The 26,360-nt window shown below is 42.8% G+C and overlaps 1 protein-coding gene across 9 annotated transcripts; it reads right to left on the bottom strand.

Annotated features, from left to right (window-relative positions):
• Nucleotides 1-2,172: 2,172 nt before the first annotated feature.
• On the bottom strand, nt 2,173-22,497 carry LOC131883831 (protein lap4-like). Of its 9 annotated transcripts, none has more exons than XM_059231412.1 (24): nt 21,837-22,495; nt 21,388-21,505; nt 16,054-16,132; nt 15,864-15,953; nt 14,801-14,996; nt 14,416-14,633; nt 13,423-13,844; nt 12,318-12,487; nt 11,201-11,479; nt 9,901-10,179; nt 9,141-9,281; nt 8,923-9,076; nt 8,542-8,855; nt 7,444-8,472; nt 7,044-7,334; nt 6,584-6,979; nt 6,263-6,415; nt 5,284-5,502; nt 4,872-5,103; nt 4,639-4,695; nt 4,185-4,567; nt 3,917-4,123; nt 3,239-3,487; nt 2,173-2,895 (listed from the first exon to the last, which is right to left on the bottom strand). In XM_059231412.1, exons 1-24 carry the CDS (start codon nt 21,999-22,001, stop codon nt 2,584-2,586), a joined length of 6,153 nt encoding a protein of 2,050 aa, XP_059087395.1. In that variant the 5' UTR covers nt 22,002-22,495; the 3' UTR covers nt 2,173-2,583. The 9 variants fall into 9 exon arrangements, 7 of the variants coding, with proteins under 7 accessions (XP_059087395.1, XP_059087394.1, XP_059087396.1 ...); XM_059231411.1 differs by having other exon boundaries at nt 12,318-12,490; nt 21,837-22,494; XR_009373650.1 differs by lacking the exon at nt 3,239-3,487 and adding an exon at nt 3,723-3,830 and having other exon boundaries at nt 2,753-2,895; nt 12,318-12,490; nt 21,837-22,493.
• Between the last annotated feature and the right edge of the window lie 3,863 nt (nt 22,498-26,360).

Genomic DNA, 26,360 nt, shown 5'->3' with positions numbered 1-26,360 from the left:
CGCTCTTTTTTGTTTGCTTAAAACATTCCTCTGATTCGACGGTCTAGTTCAATGTAGGTTCACTGCTCTGAATAGTTGAATAATTTATTTTTTATTCTACGTGAAATTGAAAACAATTGGCTGAGGTATTTTAATACTATAATTTGTGATTCTACATAGTTTAAAGTTTTTGCTGAGTGGCACATTCATTTAATTTTAGCTCCACCAATTCAAGATAAATGGTTAGTGATTAGTGGGTTAGCGATTAGTGGGAAAAAGTGTTTCCCTTGTACAACAAACGGGACATCAAGCATTGACAATAACTCATTTAAGGTATCAACATTCTTAAAAAGCTTTGAATCGAACTAGTTTAGAGTTAGAGAAGACTTCGTAATTGTATTAGAACTGCTAATAATCATCCTTTATTCTCGCCTCAGTGACGCTAGAGGCTATTTCCCAATATGAGTAGTGTTCAGAGAGAAGAATCTAAGTATTACAAAATTGTGAATTTGAATTGCCCGGACGAAAATAAGTTGATGTTAATTCGAGGAGAGTGGATGAAGTGTAAAGTGTTATCTCGTGGAATGACAATGAACAGCTTTAGGATTAGTCACCGTCCTTTCGATGCTAAACACTAAATACTTTCCGTCCCACCGAAAGAATTGCCACGGGAATTTGCTTCATTAAACAAGATCATCAGGTAACTTCAACTCGGCACACCAGGGCAACGTTCCTTCGTGCTTCGTCCCGAATTCAGAATGGAACACTGTGTCTAACGCATTCGGATGTGTGAATTCAACGGAACATACTGTCGTTAGAGTTTAGCGCAAAACAAAATGAAGCCACTGAAAAATTCGATGTAACCATAGGTGGGCATAGAATGTTAGGTAGATGGTGAAGCCATGATGTGGCTATTAGCTACAGATTTGTCGCATGATGTAAGTGAGCAAAGGCCAAAGGTATTGAACAAGGAGCAATGTTTGAAAACCACTTTGAGGCCAGCGCCCTTTACAAACGTGAAGGTGGTTGAGGAGTAAGAGGGACTACGATGCATTAATGCATTAGTACGTGACTACTAATTGCTCTTGGGCTTACATTATACACCCTTCTATGATTTGTCTGAGGTATCTATGTTGGTCAGGGTCCACATATATGTTGGAACGCGATGTATTGTTATATCTGTTACGGAACGATCCCTGATCTGCGAAAAAAAACCGCAATCCGATCAAAATAGTGCAATTCCAACGTGAAAGAAATGATGACTGAAAATTCCAAAGACATCTATCTATCTAGTACTCTCTATTATTGAGGCCAAACTATATTTCATAATTGATTTATCAACTTCGAGCAAGTAATGGTTTTGTTATGATTACATTCTTCACTGCTTGGAAATAAGGAATATATTTGACTTGATTCTAAATTATGCCCACTTCTGGAAAGAGCAATACTTGTTATCTTTTTAAATGGAAGCAAATTATCCAATGTTGTTACAAATTACTACCGGTCCCGCTCAATCTTTCCAGATGGCCTCTCTATGTAATAATGGACCGGCATTACATATCAAACTCAATTTGATTTCAATGCCTTACATCATTAGTGCTGTAATTTCGTGTACTTCAATGACAGACATGTTCCAGAGCTGATCGAGCTGAGAGGAACTAGTACACACAGTAATTTGGCCAGGCAGGGAATTAAACCTACTTGAGCTGACTCACGTTCAAGAAATGCTCTCCCATCTATCACCGAGGCTGAGTCATTCGATCGTTAATGGTGCCCTCTTTAATGCCAGATATGTGCTTAGATTTTGAGGAGATTTTTTGGTCTATCGATTTATTTAGGTCGAACCCTCTTTTCATCAAGGATTGAATGAAATAGCAATTGTTAAGGCAGTTTCTTTTCCTCCGTTTCTTCCGGATTTGTACAGCTTTTTCCCTCTCATTCTTATTATCCGTGCTCACTTATGTTCACCATAGCTTTCCCTGATTTAGCTAAAAGTGCACTGGCATCAAATTTATTACCATTGAAACCCTGCCAAGAGCAACAGAACTTGGCCAAAGAGTTCGGGGTCACCTTGAGGCTTATTTTCGGATCTGGATACTTTGTGATCTCCACCTATGTGGATCGAATTGTCCGGACAAATGAGAGTAGCATGCCCAAGTTCTCGAATTCCCACACAACTAAAGATCAAACACATTAGGGCACAAGTTTTAGTATTTATTGAATGCTCTGATGAGGTTACTTGAATAAAAATAGTAGTACACAATCAATATATAAGGCATGACAAGTGCTTATTCGGACTTGGGACCTGGACGGAACAAATGATGTATTTGTTTGTATCTATGTAAAGTCGAGGAAGAGCTTGAATAAGCTCCTAACAAATTCGATCAAAAAGTAATATTGATATACACACAAAATACTGCATCTTCGTTGTCGATAAACCCTAGATAGGGCCTACATAGAGTACAAATCGTGTCAATGGGTTTCTTTGCTTCAATGTCGTGGAATCTGTACACAAATTACGTCGGGTTTGGGACGCTCTTGTTAAGTAAGCCCCATTTTGCAGTTACTTTCGTAGGAACTAATTAACAAACAAACAGACAATCATTACTCCTTAGCCTTCGTTGAGTTGGCACCACTACTGCCAGAACTCGACGACGATGAAGAAGACGACGAAGACGATGAAGATGAAGAAGAAGAGGTGGAATGTCTCCGCTCCACGAGTTTGGCCTCATCTTCCTCGGCCTCATCTGATAGATGTTGCTCCACTTCGGGAGTCTCCACAGACATGGGATCCTCGTCGGTGGAGCCTTGGCGAATGACATCGGACTTGGCGGTGGGTTCAGGACTTCCCGATGATTCTGGGCTATTGGGCACGGACAATTGGAGACTTATGGCTTTTTCCTTCGTTGTTTCAACCTAAAATCACGAACAGAGCCATTAGAGACTTGGACTGAAGTCGACTCGTGTCGAATTTCTTGAGAAAGTCCGAAGCAGGTTCACTCCCTATGACACTCTGAAAATGGCAAACGGTCAATCGAAAAAGAGAGACAACAAGAACGCGATCCATTCTAACAAGGAGTGTAGAGGGCCCGAAATGAAAATGACAACGAAATTGGGTGCAAAAACACAATAATCCAGTGAGAACAACTGGTTGTGCAACGGAGGATCAGGGTTGGAGGCAAGGAAAGCGGTTTCACGTGTTTTTGAGTGTGGTGTGAGAGAGGGTGGAAAGAACGTCGGCCGTAGGCGTGGCACCAACCTCGTGCTCAATGGTTTTTTCAATGACCTCCACCGTCCGAATCTTTTGCTCCCCAGTCGTCTCGTCAGTGTAGAGTTCGGTTCGCTGCTGTCGGGTTTCGCCCAAAACTCGTTCCCGTTCGCGGACTTCAATGCCCAGATCTCTTTCGATGAGCAAAAGAGTGGGGAAATCCGCGGAACCCGGAGTCAAACGTCGTTGTGGTGGTTGTAATGATGGTGTCGGGAGGTTAGCGTTCAGATCAGATTTGGACTTGATGAAGGAGGATTCAGTAGGTATGGTTAACTGTTTTGGAACTATTGTTAGCATACAAGCTAGTGGCTATGTTAAGAACTAACGGTACGGTTAATAAATGAATAAATGAACGGACGGATCAAACAGGCTGCATATGACCATGAAACGGAATGGGTTCGATTGAAGATTTAGAAAAATAAAAGTTGGACCAACAACGCACACAAAACGACGTCACCCAATATTCTAAACTTACTATCCAAGAATGGTTTTGTGCGGGTTGAATCGGTCGTACAGTCTTTTTTTTCAGACAGGGATTTTGATCGACTCTTGCGAATTTAGATTACTTGTAACGGCGATAACGCTGGAGAAAGAAATTGGTCCGGGATCGATCAAGTGAAAAGGATGAACAGGGAAGGGAAGGTCATCAAAATCACATCGAATTCTTACCGGCATGCTATTGTTCTGGTTGTCGTCGCGGAAATCCTCATCCACCAGGTTTGCATTTTGAGAATCCTCGTCGGTCACATTAGCATAAAGGGGCTGGTCACTAAATGCGTCGAGAGGTTCGTTGTTATCGTAGTTGTTTTCCGTTCCGGATTCTCCCATACCCAATTCGGACATCTTTTGAATAACCATTTGCGCTTGAATAGCATCCTGCAAAAAAAAAAACTTAGTTAATACGTCTTCAAAGCGTGTTGATTTTCGAACCACTCACGTTTTCCAGAGATTTCAGTCGAGCCTGTCTCCATGCAGCTCGTCGTTCGGCATCCTGAGCCCGTTTCTCAGAGGGTGAAAGTGATGCGTCGTCTTCTAACCCTTGGGGCAAGGGCAAACCCTCACGTTCGTGTTTCTCTCGTAATCTTCGCTCGCCTTTGGCTGTGTGGACCATTCCCAATTGTTGATGATCTTGGTCTACTCCGGGAGAAGGTACATCGTCCTGAAATCCAGCCGAAGTTGGTTGTTGAGGTGGTAATCGAAGGACGGATTCTATCTCTTCCACTTGGTCTAAAGCCTCATCCGCGTCCTCGTCAGCCCTCGCACGTGCAGCCAAAGCCAATTTGTCGAACTCCATCATGGACATACTTGCGATTCTCTTGGCTAGAATTTACAGAAGGCTTTTGTCAGAAAATCAGGGGAGATGTGAAGAGTTCACAGCGGTAATCGCTTACCTTCCTCTTCTTTCATTTTCTCCAGTTCGTTATCGTTCAAGAACGAGAATTTTTTCTCTGGAACAGATAAAACGAAAAACCTTGTGCAAAAAACGAGACACAGACAAAGACCCGGTGTGAACAGCCGAATCCATGACCCTTTCTTTTGGTGCATTGTGCACAGAAAAAGTTCAACAGTGCCGTTATTCTCTATTTGTTAGGGCAACGACAATGCCATGGTTTGCTTCTCTTACCCGGTTTTGGTGCCGGAGCAGATCCTTGCTGTTCGATCTCTTTCTCGAAGAGCTTGAGTCTCGCTTTCAACGAAAGCTTCTCTGGGCTTTCTGAATGAGAGTCAGAGCTCAGGGAGGCTAACCTTGGATCTGTGGGACGGTCTTGTGTTGGGACCTCGGTCATTTCTTGGGGTCTAGGCGAGATTGAAGCGGGTCTTGGAGGCACCACTGGCTTGGGAGCAATGATCGGCTTCTGCAATGATATAAGTTTCCATGAAGCAACTACGTCTTACAAAAGTGAAGGAAAGTCGAAACACATTCAACATTAGAATAATAAGAATTATTCTCATGCTGGTAAACAATTGAATGGTATGGTAAGAACATCCTCCCAAAGTGGTTCAGCCATTCGTCGATGTAATGCAAGCAAACAAACCTCAACCACCGACCACGGCCTTCCATTGTTTGTGGAAGACTCGAGGAGTTCTCCAAGGTTGAATTCTCGCTCCATTTCTGGTTCGGCCTCTTGTTCGTCATGATCGTGATTGGGAGGGGGAGTTGAGACTGCGTCGTTCTGAGGAGGAATGGGCGAGGATTCATAGTCGTAATCGTTGGCTAAGATGGCCAAAGAAGGGCGTGTCATCACGGTGATAGGCTATACGAGAAAAAAACAAACGGGGACATGCAAACAACCATAAGACAAGAACAAAAACACAAGCACAAAGTTTAAAAACCAACCCTATTCAAGAGAAGCTGAAGGTCATGCGGAAGGTTTGTAAATTCCTTTGATTGCAATTCAGTGGATTGAAACACATAAATTGAGGGTAGAATATTAAAGAGAAAAAAAACACACCTAGGAGCACAATTACATCCAGAATTACCTCTTGGTCTCAACCGGGCGTTTTGAGAATTAAGAAACAGAGTGACGCTTTCGCTTTGTCCTTACTCTCAAGTCGGTATTTATCTCTATTTTCAAGTTTGGTAGAATATGTTTTTCATATCAAAATAGCCAGATCACATTGAACAAGACAGAGGATATTTTGCCTTTCTGTTTGAATATAAGTTTGTACAAATCTCATATCACGGTTCCTATTGTCAGAACCAGCTGCTTGTTGGTAGTGGTGGTGAAGTAGTACTACTCGGTGAAGAGAACAAGAAGCCAGATAAAGACTGGTTTGTATGAATCTGTTGCTAATTCTCGGCCCTAGAGTTGATATCTATCCTTCTGCAGTTAGATTTTGCTGAAAGAAGATAAATGATACCCCATTTTATAAAAATAGGTCAAGCACAAGTGCTGGATGGACAAAATCACAAAGTTAAATCCCGTACTAAGAATCACTTCAAGAAGTTGATGCTTAGGAACACGTGACAAGTGAATTGACAGAAATACACGAGTAAGTGCTCTCTCAACGTACCGTGGAGGTGTGAGCCGGAATCACAGTGGAACTACCCTCTAATTTGACCGTAGTCGATCTTTGAAGGCTGGAAGTGGAGTGATTGGAAATGGAACCGGGCGACTTCGGCCTGAAGCAAACCACGTCTTCAGCCGCTCTCACGGCGTTCATGATCTGGAGGGGGGTAAGAAGTAGCAGAAAAGTGCGGAACAGGAAAGGGTGTCAGTAGTGAAGTATAGGGAAAAGAAAAGAACGCGGCAAACTTAGAGAAGAACTCTTGCTACCACTCAACCACATGGCTCGTGAGGTAAAGTTAAATGGGGAAAAAGGTGGATTGTTTACCTGATCGCTGACAGAATTTGGCCGCTCGGACACGGATTGCTCTTCCTGCTCTTTGACACTTTCAATATCTTGCTTCTCAATGGTGGGAAGAGACGGGGTGGAAACGGCAGGATCTTCGAAGCCATCACACAATAGAAGATGGATCGAGTCTCCTGCGTTCCTAATAGCTGCCACGGCCTCTTGATGACTTGCTCCCAAAAGAGATTGTCCATTCACTTCAATGATTCTTTGGCCCACTTTCAGACCGGCCTGATGATCAGCCACACTATTGGAGTTGATTTTCGAAATGAACACACCCTCATCAGCCGCGTCATATGGATTACCAGGTTGGCCTTGGAGCCCACCACGGATGATCATGCCCAATTTCTCTCCGGCTTGCTTCTCGATGTTGATTTCCTATTGATATTGACAATAAATGAGTACCTCATTCACAACAATATCGATCGATGAAACCCCGCACCTGAAAACCTTTGGGCAATGGATCGTGTTGAACCCGCAAGTTCATCTGATCAGCTTTGGATAACAAGGCCATGACGGCAGTTTCGTGAGAGACCGTCCGAATGTCCGAACCGTTCACGGATAAAATGCGGTCACCCATGCGGAGCTTGCCAGTGCGAGCGGCAGCTCCACCAGGGATGATTTTTGAGATAAAGATGCCGGATTCGCCCGTGCCGAAAGGGACACAAGAGTGATCGGTCCCACCGATGATACTTAGGCCAAGCGGTCCTCCAGCTTTCTTCAAAACAACCTCCTGCGAGTCAAAAAAAGGCATACAATGGACTCATTTGCGTCAATTTCCCAGATCGTAAGATGTCCATAAGCCAAATGTCTCACATTTCAAACCAAATAGCGCGACTTACCTCTACGGACAACGCTTGGTTATTCGTAACACGTTTGACGCTGGTCTCGGAATAAGTGGTCCGTTTGACGGTCTCCGTAGCCAAACCGAGACCAGTAGGTGGGTCGGGTAAACGTGCTATCAGATCTCTTACTGCGTCAGGATGACTTTGCGGATTGACCAGACTGCGTTGATTATCACCATCAAGACTGGTTCGAGGTAAGGACACGCTCTTGTTGTCGGACTTGGGGATTTCCGGTAAGGTCTTGCTACCTGGAAGGGTTCCATAGGATTTCCTTTGCTCGCCAGACAAATTCATGCCAGGTACCCCAGAGATCCCGGGCAATTTAGTGTACGAGGGTGTTGAAGAGGCTGACCCCGGCGAGGACGTGGTGGATGTGATCGTGTATTGGCCGGGTTCTCGAGTCCTCATGTAAGAAGGCCGATTGGCCATGTAGCTGCTCGAACTGTACAATCCAGCGTAAGGTTTGGGCAAACCGAATACTTTGGGTGAGGATTTCTCCCCGGGCCCGTTGATTAGCGACGACAACGACGACTGACTGAATAGATTGTTCGACGAAGAATTCGTGACCGAGCTCAATGGAACTTGAACCTTGCGCTCGACCACCAAGTTAACAAATCGCTCTAAACCAGTGAGGATTTCGACAACCACCAAATGGTCGGCGTGCTCCACGTCGTTGCCATTGATTTCTACGATCTTATCGCCCACTTGCAACTTGCCGTCTTTGATAGCTGGACCTTCATCGGCCACCTTTGAAATGAACACAGATTCGCAGCCCTCAACGAACGGATCCGCGCCACGTCCGCCTGCGATAGAGAAGCCGAGACCTTTGCCTTGATCTCGTAACAGAGTGGTTCGGATCCGTTCAGTTTTCGTGATGAGATCATTGGGCGTGCCCAAAGGTGTGGTCACCATGTTCTTGTTGCTATGGCTGTGGAGAGACTTTGTGGAGTGATTGCTACCTGCATGAGACAAACTGGACAACGAAGCTGTGTCCGGAGTGGTGACAGGGAGACCAGAGGATTGATGCTGAACAAGTGAGAAATGCAAATTAGAGAACGTGCTCTGGCGATTGTCACAAGATTTGAGAGGCGTTACCTTTTTTTGAACAAACACATCTCGGATAATCTTCATGTGAATGTAGCTTCCAGCGGCTTTGAGAATTCCAACTGATTCGTAATGGTCAATGTTGACACACGAGTGACCATTCACACTGATCACTTTGTCGTCTTTGCGTAGGCCGGCCAAGTCTGCGGGTCCATTCGGCGTGACTCGAGAGATAAAGATGCCTTCGTCGTTGTTTCTATAGGGCGTCGAGCCTAGACCCCCAGCGATGCTCAAACCCAAGCCCTTGTCCGCACGTTCGAATTGAATATCCATTTCCTGGGACACTAACTCCATGTTGGAAGGATCTGAAGGAAAAAGAGACATACTAAGAATAAGAAATCTTAGATAATAACCAAACCATTGACAAATTACCGTGGGAGCTTAGATGGTCTGAAACATCTGCTGAAGAATTTCCCTGAGCCTGTTGGAGTTGATCACTGATTATGGATGACCGGTTGTTGTCTACTTGGTCATCCTGTTTCTTTAGTGCCTGTGCAATGATGTTGGCCACCTTCTCCTTGTCCACCTAGGGCAACATTAGGATCTTATGAACAGCCAGAAAAAAATATTCAAAATATGACGAGGCATACCTGTTGATTGATTCGCTTGTTCTTTAAGTGATGAGGCGTGTCTCTGCGGTGAAGTCGTTGTTTCTCTTCTCCTGCAGCGGAGGCCGCGATTTGTTGTTCACGTTCCTCTACATTGAATCTCACACCTTGCGTTCCATTGTCCTGGAAGGTCAAAAAGGCCACCTCTTGTTTTAACAATCCTTCACAAAGGTCGTGATAATAATTGGGAATCATATTGAGGTAAACACAAGTTGTAGCTAGGTTGGTGACGGGAATGCATCAGCAGCCAACTAACTCTGTTGAACAAGTGTCCGATTTCAAGGATTGCGTACAAAATCACAGGTAGGCTGGCGCACGGGATATGAAGGCCTCTAGTGTATACATTTAACAGGGGAAACAGTACAAAAGAAACCCGTCATTCCATGGAAAACGGGAGAACAAATAATTCTTGAAATCCAGGGCGTTGACTCGCATTGCTTTCCGTGACTGAATGAGGATTGCTATTATGCAAGACGGAAGCGGTTACTTCGAGATTTGGTTGGGTTGAATAACTGAATGAATGCTAATTCCTCACCTACAAATACGACTGCAGTCTGCAGTACTGGACAAAGAACTAACATACATATCTGCTGTGCACTAGTGTAGTAATAATCCAACAGTAGTTAAGCACTAAAAATCGAAGTGCTCTAAAACGGGGGAAACCAAATAAAACTCAAACTCAAGATTTCTAGTGAACAACACGTGCATCATCCAGTCATCCAGACCGCGGGGATCTACTCACAGATTCGGCCGAGGAGTGTCCTTCTTCCTCTTCCGTTGCCGCACCTCCTTCGCTTGTTCGGGTGGTGTTGAGGCTTTGGCTTTGACGTTTGGCCAAGGCCACCGTGCTGGGTAGCTGACGCTCGGCCAATGAGCCTTGACGAGCCAGTCCGGCCTTGCCTTTTTGAGCCTCCGAATTCAGGATTTCGGTGGGTGGGATGGCTTGGTTAAACTCGAGAGAGCTCCGCGAGTCCACTTCACGGCTCCGTCGAGCTTCTTGTCGAAGTCGCTCTTGATAGGACTAGAAAATTGCCGAGAGAAAAACTAATGGTGAACCAAAGGGAAAAAGGAAACCAAATGTCACACGAACATATTCACATACACCCACATTACTTTTCAAAACTATTTCGTTCTAGTGCCACATCTTGCTTGCTTACTTTCGTGCTCGCTCGCTTTATTTCTCTACTTGAAAAAAAAGGGATGGGTGCGAGTTTTAGTAACTTATGGATGAAGGGAGAGCTTGCGCACCCTCTTTACTCTAACCGCAATTCTTATCTTTAAACAAATCTTATCGTGGCAAAAGGGACTCGGTGTTGGAAAGATTTGGTGCTTATCAATGAATCCTTCATGCCAAGAAATGCAGTTGAAATTGAGGATTGGAAGTGGAAAGGGGCTTTTTCGTTAGCTTGAGCACAAGAGCGAAGACAGTTGTCTCTCGATCATTTTGAAGTGCAGCGCACCAGATGTGACCTTCGAATGTCAACTTGATCTCGCTTACTAAAGGTTTTTGGTATGAGGTGCTCATTTTTTTAGGAGCCACACGGTCTTTTTGGGATGTGGAGAATGGCTGCAAGTCCCCTTCATCTATATTAGTTTTTTTGTCCATGGCTTCCGGCCAATTTGTGCCCATGTTTGTCTTTCTTGACTGGAGACAATATTGACCCTCATGATATGCCCGTCATTTGGGATTCTCATGTAATCATCATTTCTTTCATAGCTATAGCTTGATGATAACAGTGGCTGAGGCTTTAGGAGTAAAGCGAGGCAAGAACAAAAGCATTATATGGGATAGTGCAAAGAGAGAAAAGGTATGAGTGTTGTGCGTGTATTTTTCATGTTAGTTATTCTAGGAGGATGCAATTTCAGCTAACTTTTCATGCAGAGTAAGCAAGAAATAAAACCATTGTTTTAGTGTAGCAGTAGAAAACAGAAACGGAGAAAGACAGATAAAGAAAGAGTCATGCATTTGTCGTCCACTGGGATTATGATTATCTTTGATCTCGAACATGAAGACACCTCAAACGGGCTTCAACCCGACTCACCTCTGGCGAGTCCTCATTGGGGGCAGAGTCTTCTTGGCCATGAGGTCGTCGCAATTGGACGACTTCTGCGAGTTCATTGTCGAACTCGGTATGATGGTTATTGCCATTCGTCTCGACGAATCCATTGTTACCGTTTTGGAGAAGAGGCAAGTCGGTGGGCGGATCTAGGACGGACGATTGCTCAAGACCAGACTCTTCGGTTCTTGGTTTACCAAACAACTTATGGGCTTTGGCCTTCAACTCTCGAGGATGAGGGGTCTTTTGCCTGACAAATGCCGTCTACAAATAGAAAAATGTAATGCGAAATGTACAAGGAGATTATCCTGGGGAGAAACAGATGCGATAGATACAACTTTCATATTGTATTATGATGAATTGCTGTGAATCGTGAGCTACAGCGGCATCGATGCATCGTTTTAAGACAAGGGATATGTATAGACAGACACAGAGGAATGCAATAGGCTTCATTGATGTGTTCATACTAAAACCATGATCATATTCAGCAGTACTGCAATGAATGTCGCATTTGCATCATTACGTTTATCATTTCAAATGGTACACACACGCATTAGTATTTTTGGTGAGGGTGTCGGCTACTCTCTTCAGCCTCGGATGTTTTGTTTAAGCTTAACTTTAAAGATACGCGTATACCATTTCCTCAGAGCACCGGCTCAAAGGTGGCATTAACGTGATAAAAGCACTATTTCAAGCTTGGTGTTTGTGACTCGGATGGTTGCAGATGAATTTCTCCAGTGAAAGTTTTATTGGCCTGACCGTCTTACTTTTCTTCGTAAATATTGCGACAAACCCCCTTTTGTGATGGACGATCTCGTTGGAGTCCTGCTTCTATTCGTGTTTTCGAGTGTCTTGTTGTCAAGCCCATTAACACGGGGTTCTCGCTCCACTTGCAGCTAAGCAGGTCAGAAAAAGGTTTTGATGGAACAATGGAACGCGGTCAGGAATATTCAGCATACGATTGCCATTCCACCTTCGTCAAGTCACTGCCCTGCTTACTGGCATATTTCTCATACGATGTCATTGCATCTTATTTAAGACATAAGTTCAAAGCATAATTACCATTAGGGTTTAGGCGCGTTGGCAGTGAATCGTCGCTTACCTCCCGATCAAGTTCATCGTCGTCACCCACATTCTCAAATTGAATCACAGACTTCCGATTCATCCAGTCTTGCTCGTTTTCAGCGTCCTCTTCTTCATCTTCTTCGTCTTCGTACTCGCGTTCGTAGCCAAGGTTTTGAGTTCGATATCGGGTCTGGCCATGTCCAGCACCTACTGGGTAAGAATCACGAGGATCATCATCATGATCATAGAGCCATGGGTCTCTTTGAGAAGTAGAAGAAGCGTCAGGATTGGCAAAACCACCATCACCGGATAAATTAACGTGAGAATGTCTTCTCAGCAAAGGTAAGCAAGAGGAGGAATAGGTAGAATCTGGAGAAGAAGAACAATCAGAAAGAAAGAAAAGAAATCGAAGAGTAGGGAGACTTGAAACTAACAACTGAGCATGAGGGCAATGGCAACGAAGAAGAGTTCAAAGTCATCCATAAGTCGGCACAGAATAACCCTAAGATTGCAACTCATTCCGTTTATGATAATGAAATGGCCATGACTAAGCGAGTCTGGTAAGTGTAGTTGAAAAGTTGATCAACAGGTCGAGATTAGAGGAAACCGTCAATGAAAGGGAGATAGATGCTTTAAGGATTAGGTTTCTACCTTATCCCAAGAGTTTCATCCCAATCTCGAGGATGCTCTTTCCTGTTTCTAGGGGCACCTTTTAGGATCTATCGATCGTGGTCTCCTCACTTTCTCTTATCCCAAATCTCTAGGGAATGTGCTCTAAAGCATCGTTTCATGGCCTTGATCACTTCTTAGCATGAGCTAATAAGAACAAAGAACACAATAGAGAGAAATAGAACGTCAAACGAACGAGGTGAAAAACGCCTATCCCTAAAGTTCTGAAATAGGTTTGAAGGAACGCAGAAAAAAGAGAGAAAAAAAGAGGATAGACAAAGAGCGAAAAAGGATTTTTTGTCTGGAACGAGAAGACTAACCAACGAGCGTGTCAGAAGACGTGGGTCTTCTTCTCTGAATGTCTCATTGGGTGCTCGAGCACCTAAATATTCAGGAGGGTCAAATCTGACACACTCGCTCTCGAAGGGATTTGTGAACATGCGAGGGAATATTTACATGACGAGTCCCCTTACCATTGTTCCCTTCGTTTTGATATTCCATTTGAGGCAAGAGAAAGCAAGTCAGAACTTGCTCGCCCGTGTTCTCATCGTAATCCGTCTGAAAGTTGAGCATGGGCTTGGCCTGATTCTCCGCTAACCACAGGGCTTTCAGGTTCAGGTTGGTGACCGTGAATGGCAGGTGGGGCAGTCGATTGCCGGACACATCTAGCACATGGAGCTCAGCACACGTGCCAATCTCATGGGGTAGACTGTGGAGCTGATTTTCCCGCAGGGACAGCACGCCCAAATTCACGAGGCATCCAATTTCAGCGGGCAGAAAGTCCAGCCGGTTGCGGTCCACATTCAAGTTGGTCATTTTGGTCAGGTTTCCAATCGTGTAGGGCAACTCGGTGAGGTAGTTTTCTGTGAGGATCAGCTCCTGAAGGTTCGTGCAACTGGAAGGGAGGCAAAGAGGGTCATCATGGTCAAGGATTGCCGTGTTACTGTAGGGTGAAAATTGCTTCATGGGCAACATCCCCTTGGGGTCATCAGACATAGCTGAGTTAGCACAATCATAGAAACGGTCAAATGAAAACACGGCTTCTGCGGTCGACATATCTTAATCTCTCTTAAACTCTCAACGAGCGAGATGACCTCGGCAACCTCTTAGTGTTGAAGAACTACTTTCTATTTCCGAGTGGTGAGAAAGGACCAAATTGGGTTCTCTTTTAATCAAGCGGAGGCCAATTGAGAAACTCCCCGAAGAGAAAAGTTATTTCCAGTTCCTGGGCAACTAACAAGTTTTCAAGACTCACTCATGAGGTGCCAATAGATCACCACCGTTACCGCAATCGTTCTCTTATCATCGTTCTCTTATCCCCTTGATCGCACAAAAAGTGTATTAATAATGGTCTCGAGACTGCGTGATTCTCATAAACATATAACAGCGTGTTTCCTTTGAGTTGACATACACACCGAGTATAAATCTTAATTAAAAACCCTAAACTTGTTCCACTTTTTTCTTACCTTCCGATATGAGGGTTGAGGGTGTTGAGTCTGTTTTGGTCGATTTTGAAGATGGTGAGCTTGCCCAAGTTACCGATCGTGTCGGGGAGGGTCTCAATGGAGTTCTGACTCAAATGCAAGTCCGTGAGGTTGGTGAGACCACCAATTCCGATAGGAATGTCTTCCAAATGGTTCTCAGATATGTCAAGACAGGTTAAAGACTTTAAGTTTCCAATTTCCTGGAATAAACATACAAGAATGGGAGTCAACCAAGCTCATCCCTGGAAAAAGTCAGTGGGATCTTGGTTGAGACGTGCGACGAATAATGAACAACATAAAGTATGTATGGACTTTCTTTGCCTCAGATGGGTCTCTGCCGTACTCCGTGTCCAGGTTTACTACTTACAATGGGCAGGTGCTGAAGTTGATTGTGGTCCAGCCAAAGTTCCGAAAGTGCGGGCAGACTGCCAATAAATGCAGGGAGTTCAAGCAATTCGTTATCACCCAAGTCCAGGCGCTCCAGTTTCGTGAGTTTCGGGACCGAGTGTGGTAGGCCTCGAATCAGGTTCTCGCGCAACTCCAGTGAGGTCAAATTCTCAAGGCTACAATGGGAAGAAGGTCAATGCAACATTATCAATTCTGTTCACAAACGCAAACACACAACAGGCCTTTAGTCTCTTTACTTATGCAGACAGAGTGAGAGAGCCATTCGTGGTTTGATATTAGACACCAAAGGTCCTTGAAACGGCTAAGACGTATGTATATGCACTATTAATTAACCTCTCTTCTCTGGACTTCCCCAAGTGTTGTATTTCAAGCAGAACGACGGTATAACACCTTGAAGCTCCGACCGCGTTCTAAACTTGGGTCATATTTACGGGGAACACAAATAAAGGAACAAGTACCTATCGAGTGCCTCTTGTTTCTTGCCGAAAATATCTTTCGAGATTAACTCATTCTCTTGTGAACACATTGTCACGAAAAGGATCGGGAAAATATTTCAGTCGAGTCTGCCTTTACGTACATGGTCCAAGATTAGCTAGGCCCCGATCCCTTTTTTCTTCCAATCAGAACTCTTCCCTCATTGGTGAACTCCTCAGGAGAAAGGACCGTACCACCGATTGAACCAAGGAGAAAAACACATCCCAAGATCCAATAAAGACAGTCCGTGGAAACAAGAAATATATACACGCAAAGAACTTCATGTCCGCTCTGACGACACACGCTTAATTGAGACAACCATGCTTGAATACGGAACGTACTCTTCTACTCGATAAATGTCATATTTTAACAATAGCCCTAACAAAGGAATGAACTGAGTATTGTAAATCCAATCGTATTTGGAATTATTTTGTAGTACTCTATCAAGTTAAAGAGCTTTCTGGATTAAACTTAGATAGCTCTCGACTGCATTAGAAATAGATGTGTTGGGGGCTTTCTCCGAAGAAGCAGGATGTGCGGGGACTTACCATCCAAAGTCTGGAGGCAAATCAGTCAATGACATGTCATTGAGACCCAAGACCGTCAGACTCTTTAGCTTCACGATCCCCGAAGGAAGTCTGAAAAGTAAAGAAAGGGATTCGTTGTCAGAGCTTCATGATACCACGCAATTTTGGTGGAAAATATTCGAGCATGAAATGAATAAGATCACCGCATTACCTCGGAATCGGATTGGACGAGAAATCGGCGATTTGGAGGGCTTGACAGCTTTTGATGTTCTCGGGAATCTCGAGGATATCTGAAAGAAAGCAAGTGCGAGATATATTTCATTGCTTCCAAAGCCAGAGGAAGCAATCATTCATAGAAAAGTACATAGAATACATTTCTTTCTCATTGACTATCGTTTTAAAGGAAAATCGTCGGAAAATCAAAAGGAATTGAAAAGCTTTTTCTTGGGAGCGTTCTAACCTCGTTGAAACATCAATTCAAAGATGAGATTAATTTTTCATCGCAGAGAAAACCACCTTCAAACTTTTAAAAGCAAAATAGAAAGAAAAGAGAAACTGAGACTCATGACTTGGCGCGACTAATTCATTAGCTCGCTCATAACAGGAAACCGCAGTCATTACTCAACTCCAAATCAGAGCACCAGAGTTTGATTCCCATTTCAACCATGGTAGCTGAATATGAACGAGTGTCTGGACTTTTCCGTAAGAAAATCCATTTTGAACTTTTTTCTTATTTGCACTCAAGAGCTCAGGAGCCGATTCAATATTTGGCAGTTATAGAGCGCAATTTACATATTTGACATTGATTGCTCCGAGAATACATAAATAAAAGTGGAGCGATAACTCACACCAAGAGGAAAAACGTTTCCGTCTTTTTCCTCAATACGCCTAGTTTTCAATATTGCGATGAGTCAGGCAACGGAGATGAATAATGTCGCTTTTCATGACTCCATACAAGCAGATGAGCTCTTCCAAAGGTCAGGGGGATCTCAAATAATGCCTCTGGACAAGTGTTGATCTTTGAAAAGTGAGACAAGACGGGTCCTCGGAATGAACGTCATGCTGATTCGCCTTGACAGTCGCGGTCAGGGAAATAGAGACTCAGGCGAATGAATTGTCAAAGACAAACTGGGGGAGAAGACAACAATGTCACCGGTGTTTCGATTGAATGAAATTTCCCGAGCCAGAATACGCAAAAACACATGAAAGTAAGCTGCAATTGGTGTTTGTCCATGGCTACGATTCATTACGGGGTCATGGGAAATGTAATCCTTCCGGTTTCAAGGAATGGGCCCTTAGCAGTACCCCTTTCCAACGTCGTCCGCCAACAACAGCGCTTGGCAAGACTTAGGCGATCAGGTTCTGAGCTACCATCCATGTGTACCGTATACAACTAAAGCAGTGCTGTGTAAGGTGTTATTTCATGAAACCTGGCTTGGTCAGTGGCATGGACTCTGCTCACGCGTAACTCGCCCAAGGCTCTTCCGGTTATGAAATGAGACCCTGTCACCAAAGCGACTACTTTGCAACAAAGGAAACCTGGCTGTGCAATGCTGTGGCTGGAAAAACCAGAAAAATCACATCGTGAATCTTCACAGCTATCACATTTCCATTTGAGACCCTCTTGACGTAATGGCTAGTCTCCCATGGCCACTTTTATGACTGGCAAAAAAGCACGGCCTCAACCTTGACCATATTTGAAAATAGGAAATGCCTTTCATACTTGACTGGCATTTTAAAGATATGTTGGCATTAAAACTTCAAGAAAGTAGACACGTGAGTTGGTAGGTGATTGATTTTGAATACAAATCTCACGGCAAGCTTGATCTGACGAGTTGGGAAATGTGTGATACCAAGACTGAAATCACACTGGTAAAGAGAGTCAAACGAAGATGCAAGATTGGTTTGTAACAAACCGCGATTTTTGACACTCTTTTGCCCAAAAGAACCTGTTGCAGAGTGGTTTGGCTATCGACCGCATTGTAAAACCTAATCTATAAGATGACTTTGTATGGATCAAAGGTATTCACCTCAAACTTGTCAAAAAGCTAAGCTTTAGCTGGTCCTGTTTTACATCTAGATTGCAACTGGAAACCAAGATCATGTGATCATGTACGTTCATAGAAAGGATAAAGATTGTAGAATTCTTCGATTTTCATGCTACAACAATCAAGGGTTTTATTTTCATTTACTTTGGTTGCCAGGCAGTTATTTGTTGCTTCTACATATAATAGAGGATAGTCGTTTAATGATTAAATTGTACTCTCAACTGATCACGGGCACGACTCGTCATAAACTGGCAACGACATTACTTTTCAGTAATGTGAATGAAGGCGGTATTTAGTCAAAAAGTTTAGTCTAATCTCGCGTTCCCAATTCAAAAGACATATTTTATACTGCAGCTACTCTCATGTTTTGCTTATCTGCTTCCCCGGAGAATTGGAAGCTTCACGATCCATCCTTATTACGAATCAAGCCTCAAGCAAGAAGCAACAAAGGACAATTTTCTCCGGAAGAACCGTCAAAGCAAATATATTCATGAAAACCGGGTCTAGCAATGATCTTTCAAGGCAAACACAGCATAGGAAAACGGAAATACTTTTTAACGGATACTATACATCGAAGTGAGAGGTACGTGAAAAAAACTGACTTAAACAATCTCCAAACATTTATAAAGGCCAGTTCAAACAAAAATAGATCATGGTTTCGTCGTAATATACGGTCACATACCAGCGTTCTTACTTGTGTTTTGAGCTGCCATTTTAAAGACCCGCACAAAATCGGTAGCCACTTTTCGCATTATTTATGGCATTTCTTACAGTGTCTTTATATATATTTCGAGTTACGTTAAGGGCAAAACAAAAACCACAAGATTATGCATCTTACAGACCAATATGGCCAAAGCTATTTATTTGTGTCAGGAGTAGGCTTGGTGCCCTTCATTTGACATCATGACATTTTTTTCCGCTACATTATTCGGTAGATATGCCTTACCTTACATTGCAAGACATTCCATAACATTTTTTGTAGCTACGTAGCCAAATTACAAACGAAATAAAAGATGTTAAAAATTTAATTAATCGTGCTTTAGGCATATTTCCCTTGAAATCTGAAAGAAGTTGACTCCAAGACCCCACAAGCTCTTGCCCACCATCACATTATGTCTCAAAATACTGTTAGTTGATCATTTGTTATACGCTTTATTATGTCAAAGAAGACTAGACCGGTTTATGAGCAATTTCGTTACCAGTTGAGACAATGTATTGTACTTCCTCGATTGGGCATTCGTTCAGCCTCTTTAAAAAAGGAGCAATGGCACAGACAGTCTCAGCAGGAACATTTGCGGTTACTCAAATCGAATACTTTTTTCAGAAAAATTGTTACATTTTAACAATCCAGTATTAACCATGGGGCTTAATGAAAAGTTTTCAAAAGTCACTTCAGAGGATACATATCAAAAGGCATTTTTTAATAGAACACATCCAATGATTAGGATTATCATAGGTTGCATGGAGATGCTTGGTGCCAATGACACTTCCCGAGTGCCTTAAACTTGATGATGAAGCAATGAATAATAAAAAAATGTTTAATCTTATCTGATCGAGGGCAACGAAGTACGCAGCGTACTCTCGGGAGTTGACATCCTTCTCAAATTCAGCAAGTTTCCTTTTCTTGACAGAATCTGATCGCTCAAAGATATTGAGCAGACGTAGGTTGCTATGTATTTAAAACTTATAACCTATTTCGCGCTTTTTGACATTTCTCACTGAGTAGACTTTAACCAATCAGTGGTTACAAATGATCAAAATCAGCCCTTTTGTGGTAAAATCAGTTTAGATTTAGTAATATTTTCAAATCAAATCAATGCAAATAAAACGCTAGTTGCAGGTAAATGTTTATATATTGCATATTTTTCATGTTATCTTCCTCCTTTATCTTTTTTTCCTATCGTAGTGAGCAAACTTTAGAACAAGGAAGCAACAGTGAATTTTCAATGGGTCAGAAAGGATTATCTACATCCTTGAATTAGCTCCTCAAAATCTGATGATGCCATTGATGATTGCCCAGATCGTTTCCTGTCTTTTACATTTGAATTAACTTCATCATGCACTTGGAAGTGCATTTCGAAAATAGCTCATGTAGCTAAAATAGCCAATTTTCTGCCGCAATAATGACCACGGAATGTGGCATTGTTAACAATGTTCCACATCTCTGAGTACGTTTGTTCAGTTAATGACTTGGGATGACATCTCCTTGTCAAAAAAGCAGCAATACTGTCAACTGTCCCATCATTGACCTTAAAACTGACTTCGTTTTTTCCTCCATCGTCGTCGACTGATGGACTGAAAGAGCTAACTAATTCGACGTAAGAATGCGTGGAAGAGCGGAAAGATCGCTTATCTATACGATTACAGATGAAGACTTCAATACCTTCACACATTGAATTCACTGTCCACAAATAAGGCAATTTTCGAAGTTCGTAAATCTCGACACAAAAAATCTTGACTAAGCCGAATCAAGCAAAACTGAGTGCTAAATTGGCCATTCGTATCATCTTACTTCATTCCAATCTGCTAGATTTTATGATCTTAAGCGGACGAGATCTATGTGTTCCAGTGTATATTCACTTAAAAAGCTAAAAACTCCAAATATCTTGCTTTGCGTGTCAACATGTACCTTAGATTTCAATTCCTATCGTGGCAGCTGAAAGTGTAGGGCTTTTTTGGCCTTAGTGATGCGTGTTCAAACAATGAAGGATAAGCAATGACCTTCATTTAACTACCTTTAAAGGCTTCTCTTTTGACTGTACTTGACTGTGGTCCTAATCGAGGAGAAAATCCAAGGTTTTGAATTGAATCAACGAACATACAAGAAATTATCTCATCACATGTGGTTCAAATGTTAGTAATCTTGTGTATTTCCTTTGAGCAAACGCAAGATTGAAAGTGAATTCCTATGGGAAATCAATCTCACTTCTAGGTAAAAAGTGGGGCATAGAAATAATTTTCCTCCCTGGCTTTTGGCTTTTTTTCCAGAACCACGTGGCCCAAATGGAAGGCAATATGCAGCGAGTTCGATGGATTAATTTTTGATCTATCGACCATTAAATGGCTCCTTTTCTGATATGAAATGTGCTTAATGCATCATTGAAGTACAAAGGTCGATATTTATAATCGAGAACTCGAAATCAGCATCGGTTCCACGAAAGTGCAGGCACTCGAATGCTCTTTGAACAAGAGACCCAAGCAGAAATTGGGCCCAAGAAGGACAAATACTGACTGGCCTTGGTCGCCAAGCTTTGTATAGGAGCCAATGTTTCTGCTTATCTGTGAAAGCAATGTATTACGATCACTACCTCCTGCATTGAAAATGCACTTGGCCGCAATTCCGTGCGATTTGGAGAGCTTCAAAGCAAATGAGGAACTCGACAAGCCTGATGCCTGGCCATGAAACATGAGCCACTTCATCCATTGTCAGCATTGACAGAAGACAAACACACAAACTCGAGCTTAAACGGAAGGCAATGAGGGCAATGTCGTCTTACCATTACGTGAGACATCCAATTCAACCAGGTTTTCAAAGTTCTGGATCTCTGGCGGAAGACGTTTGATCTCATTGTCACTCAAACCCAACTTTCGCAATCGGTTTAGTCGGAAAAAGTTCTGGAAGGAAAAAAAAGCTCGTTAGCAAAATAGCTTCACATGGCGGATAAACATCCTCTTGGATAATGCCAATCATTACAAATCAATAAAACGTTAGGTTGTGAAAATTCACGCCAACTCGATGTTGTATTGGAAATTATTTAACTTCCGAGTTATAAAATATGCGCGGTGGGGTAAAACAAAAAAAACCAACGCGACTGAACTCACTCTCTATGTAACAAGGCCTTGAATTTTTACATCTATAGTGCATTCAATGCCGGTCAGCACCCTCATCCATCAAATCACTTATAACCTAAGCGTAGCATAGAAGGAAGATGCCCCATTTGATTACCTTGGGGAGTTGATCGAGATGATTGGCATCGAGCAAGAGCTCCTCCAAGGATCGCGCATATCGCATGATATCCTCGGGCACCGTGCTCAACGAGCAATGGCGTTTATCCACATATTCCACCTGTCGGTTACACCCCTTGAACGGGATGGGGATGCACTTGAACATGCTGGACCAGAAATGGCCGGATTTCGGAACGAACGGGCAACCGCCGCCACTTGTCACTTCACTCGATCTATCAATCTATGACACGCGGGTGATGCCACACCATTCCGGTCGACACGCCCGCTCCAGAGGCGTGGCTCTCAGCAATCACCCTCTAGACCCGCCCACTAGGCGGAGGAGGCAATCCAAACTGGTTTGACGTGGGGACTACCGAGGTGAGAAGGCAGGAGAAAAGAGCCAGGCTCTTCATGCACTTGAGGACTCACTTGGAAGGCGACAAGGTCGTTGGCGAGGCTCTCAATTGGCCTGTTGATCCCTGAAAAGCAGGACGAGGAAGACCCGCGAGGATCGGTCACAGCCTCGAGGATGGTGTTGTTGAGCAAACTCTCTTCGTCGAGCTCTCGCTGTCTGTCCGTTTTGGTCTTCTTCCTCTGGTTCACTTCCTCTCCATCCATCTAGCTAGCTAGCTAGCTAGCTAGCTAACTAACTAACTATCCAGCGCCGCTCTGACTCACTCACTCTCTTACCACCAGGCTTGTCAGGGATGCCATCCCGTAGACCCAACAAAAACATTGGGATTGATGGGGGATTTGAGAGTTATCTAGGGATGGACAGCCATGGTGAGAAAGTAGGAGAGTAGTGGAATGGCACTTTAGCACTTGGATGCTTCTTTTTTAGGAATGGTTGAGCCATAGTTCTGTCCCAAGGTGAGGCATGGGATTAAGAGCGGGAGGCCATCCTAGGCAGCGCTGAAACCCTGATCCACAACTGCCTGCGATAATTATGAAGAAATTGAGAACATATATCCGTCATGCTATGGTTCGCCCACAATATCGGTTTAAACAGTGAGTTATTGTACTCTGCTGACCCATGAGTTGCTCCATCAAAGGCATTAAACGTCAAAGATAGGACTCTTTTGCCCATATCCATCTGGTCACGCTGACCCAAATTCCACAGCTTATCCAGGAGTCACTCGCCAGTAGTGGGAGAAAAAGGCAGGACGAGGTTTGTCTGTCACTTTTCTGCCGGAACAGCCACCACTTCCCAATCAGTTCAAGTCTCAAACCCACCCGACCGCGCATTCGCACACCTTCGATGCCCGGGCGAGCCAGGCTCAGCAGAGGAAGTGAGCGGCTGACAGGTCAATTCAAAGCGGTGCTCGCGCAAGCCTCCCTTTCAGGTTAAGTGTGAGCTGGAAGCGGGCCCGGTGATCTGGCTCTTTTTGACACCACGGTTGGCGCTCCGTCCGGCTTGGCTTGAACGTCCACTCGCGACACACCTCATTAGTATTAACCTGGTGGGTGCGTATGGCTTCGTGTTTGCATCCAAGCAGCGCGACATGAACGACGAGTATGTGAACGGGGGCAATACAAGGCAGAAGGTATGGTGAATTCATAGAGACGAGAGGCGAAACAGGGAATTACGGTGAGGATCGACGCCTGTTGCGAGTTGGAGGAGGTGATTCACGGTCTGGAACTGGAACAGGCGATGACAGCAAGACGCTGTGCACAGTCCGGTAAAGGCAGGAAGTCTTTTTCCTGTTTCACGAGTTCACAAATGAAATGGAAAGACGAGAAGGAGGAATATGGACGAGACTGCCAGCGATATTTTTGGGGGAAAATATAAGAAATGTATTGAAATGACAGAGGTTGGTTTCGGTTTTGACGGACTTTTCTAACCGCGACAGGGAATGAATGTAATCTTCAGAGGTATTGCTGTGAAACATCATATTTTATCTATTTTTTGTTATTAATTTTTTACTGATATTTGATCTAACAGCGAAATTGAGTTGGCATTGCAATTTCAACAAATGTGATTCCACGTAAAAAACGAAACAAAATATTATTGAGTTGTGAAAAGGTGAACAGTTTCTTAAACAATGCATTCTTTATCTTAGTACGTATATGATTATAAGCCGGGGTTATGACGAGGGTTCGGAAAAATAGTTGATGATTTTTGTAAGTTCAAGACGAAAATTTTATTTATGTGACTTAATTTTAATTCTACATATTAACAGGGCATTAGTTGTTCCTCAATAAATGGAACGAATTACAGTTACAATTACTCTGGTCAAAAAAGTCATTCGTTACACAACCATTACTCAAAAAAAGATGTAATGGCGTTACTCGTTACACTTACTTTTACTAAAATTTGAGGTGACCAATATATTATGGTTTTTGCCCCATCAAGACTATATTTCACTAAAGAAATTGTGTTTTTGGCTTCAAGCAGTCCTAATGCGTAAAATTTGAAGACTTCGTGTCATCTGTTTTCAAAAATGAGCATTGACATTTAATTTTGGCATAGTTGTTCAACATGTACTTCATTATAATGCTTTGAGGAATCAGGATTGGGACCCTAGATGGGGTAATGATTGTTTAGGGTTGAAACAATGTCGCAAACGTCATGATGGAAAAACAGTAGCAGCCTTTGTCAAGTCAGTGAAGCTTCCTTGTTTGATGGCTTAATTCATGGAAATGCGGAGTCTTGGGAAATTTGATGCAGTGATGCAGCATGCTCAAGCCAAAGAAAGGATTTCCTTGCTGCACTGAATTAGGTTTTCAGCCCAACGGAATTTGATCGAGAATATGTGAACAATAAAGTAGCAAATGCAACAAGATTTAAATCTAAGAGCACCCTCAGAGTAGTTAAGAGCCAGCACAATTTTCTACCTTTACTTTCATTGTTTATAATATGCTAGTTGGATGGAGGCTCTGTTGAGCCTTAAATTTCCTCAACTGTCATGAGATAAACGAAAAATTAAAGGCCACTTTGGAAGCTAAAAAAGGAACGAGTAACGAGTAATTCATTTAGTTTTAGGGTCGTTACAATCTCACCATTTCAAAATGTAACTGAATTAAAGTTCCTTTTACAAAAAAAGGAACGAATTACTGTAATTTCTTTACTTGTAATTTCGTTACTAATGCCCTGCATATCAAAGGTTGAACACGTAAGAATTCGGACATAAAATACAGTGACTTTCTTAGCCTGTGTAATTTATTCTTAGAAACTTCTATAACTTCTCAGGACTAAAATTCCTGATCAACCTAATATTCAAAGATTAGCCAGATCAGCCAACTCCAATTCGTTGGTCGATCAAATAATATATATAAATAAAAGTCAAGTAAAGTGAATAATCTTCTCGTCTTGGACTGCTGGGATTCCAACCCCGGTAGCGGTAAGGAAGTCCGCAAAAAAAAAAAAAATTGATAACCACACACAAGGGTAATTATATTCTAGTTAATGAAACTATCAAGCAGAGTTTAATGAGTTTAATTGATCCTAAAAGGCCAGAGACCTTACTTTGCTCCTGACCCTAGCCATCAACTTTTGCTCGTGGTCAGAATCAACCTTCCTGACTGTCCAACAGCATTTAATATTGCATTTGTTTTTTAGTTTTCACGGTCAAATATGCGTTTTTCAAAACTCATTTCACAAATGGCCTAGTTTCTTTGATTGGTCGTATTTCTGGGCTCCATTCTTTGGGTGCAATATTGATTTCATTTTGTTCACTCCATTCCATCCTGGCCCTAGCATAGTAACAGCTTTTTTTTGTTGACTGTTGCGATCTGGTCAACTTGAGCTTTCTAGGACATTAACTTTGACCTTTTGAAAAAAGATTGAGTTTTCTGACTCTCATGGCCACAACTCGGCTTGAAAATTGAAGGATTTTTTTTTTAGATATCAAATAACTTTTGCATGACATTTGGGATCGTATGGACCAGCATTTTTATCAATTTCAGCCTTTTTTACGCTTAGGTTGTTAATAAGGCAGTTTTGTACGTTAAATACTGTGAATTTTGTCAAATCAACTTTTGTCGCAAGACAGATAGGCATCCTTATTCTCAAGGAATTCGTGCAGAATGAAATGTTCTTCTGAAGCCTCCAGTGTCTCAATTCTTGAAAATTTTTTTTTGAAAAGAAAAGACATTTGTGACCAATAAACAAAACGATGTTTCCAAAGTGTACCCAGTTTATTTTCTTGTCAACTTCAAAAGTTATGACAACCCTTCGATGTCCGGATTTTTATGTGTTTAACCTTTATTTGATCGACCAACAAATGATAGTTGGCGGATCTGGCTAACCCTTGAACATAGGGTTGATCGGGAATTTAGTTAAAAACTTGTCCAAGTCTGACTTAAATCTTGCTACTCGATCAACACCTATATAATCCGTACCAATATTTGAGGGTAGTAAATTGAACAATGAAGGAACCCGAGAAAGAAGGGAGTTGGACTTCATTGTTCTACTTAGACTTTATTCTCGAAGGCTTGAAGGCGCTCTGAAAACGCACTTTAAACCTCTGCGGCCTCTACGGTGACTGAAATTGACCTTAAAACCTGCTTTTAGATCGTGAAAATT

The sequence above is a fragment of the Tigriopus californicus genome, chromosome 7 (genome assembly GCF_007210705.1).
Source record: "Tigriopus californicus strain San Diego chromosome 7, Tcal_SD_v2.1, whole genome shotgun sequence".
Classification (NCBI taxonomy): Eukaryota; Metazoa; Arthropoda; class Copepoda; order Harpacticoida; family Harpacticidae; genus Tigriopus; species Tigriopus californicus.
Note: the sequence above shows the minus strand (reverse complement) of the source record. Positions and strands in the feature narration are given on the sequence as shown.

Coding starts and splice junctions, on each gene's coding strand:
- LOC131883831 (XM_059231411.1), bottom strand. CDS start 22,001: ATGTTCAAGTGCATCCCCATCCCGTTCAAGGGGTGTAACCGACAGGTG. Junction 21,506..21,836: donor ATCTCGATCAACTCCCCAAG/GTAATCAAATGG, acceptor TTTTCCTTCCAG/AACTTTTTCCGACTAAACCG. Junction 3,488..3,916: donor ACCAGAACAATAGCATGCCG/GTAAGAATTCGA, acceptor TCCTTCATCAAG/TCCAAATCTGATCTGAACGC.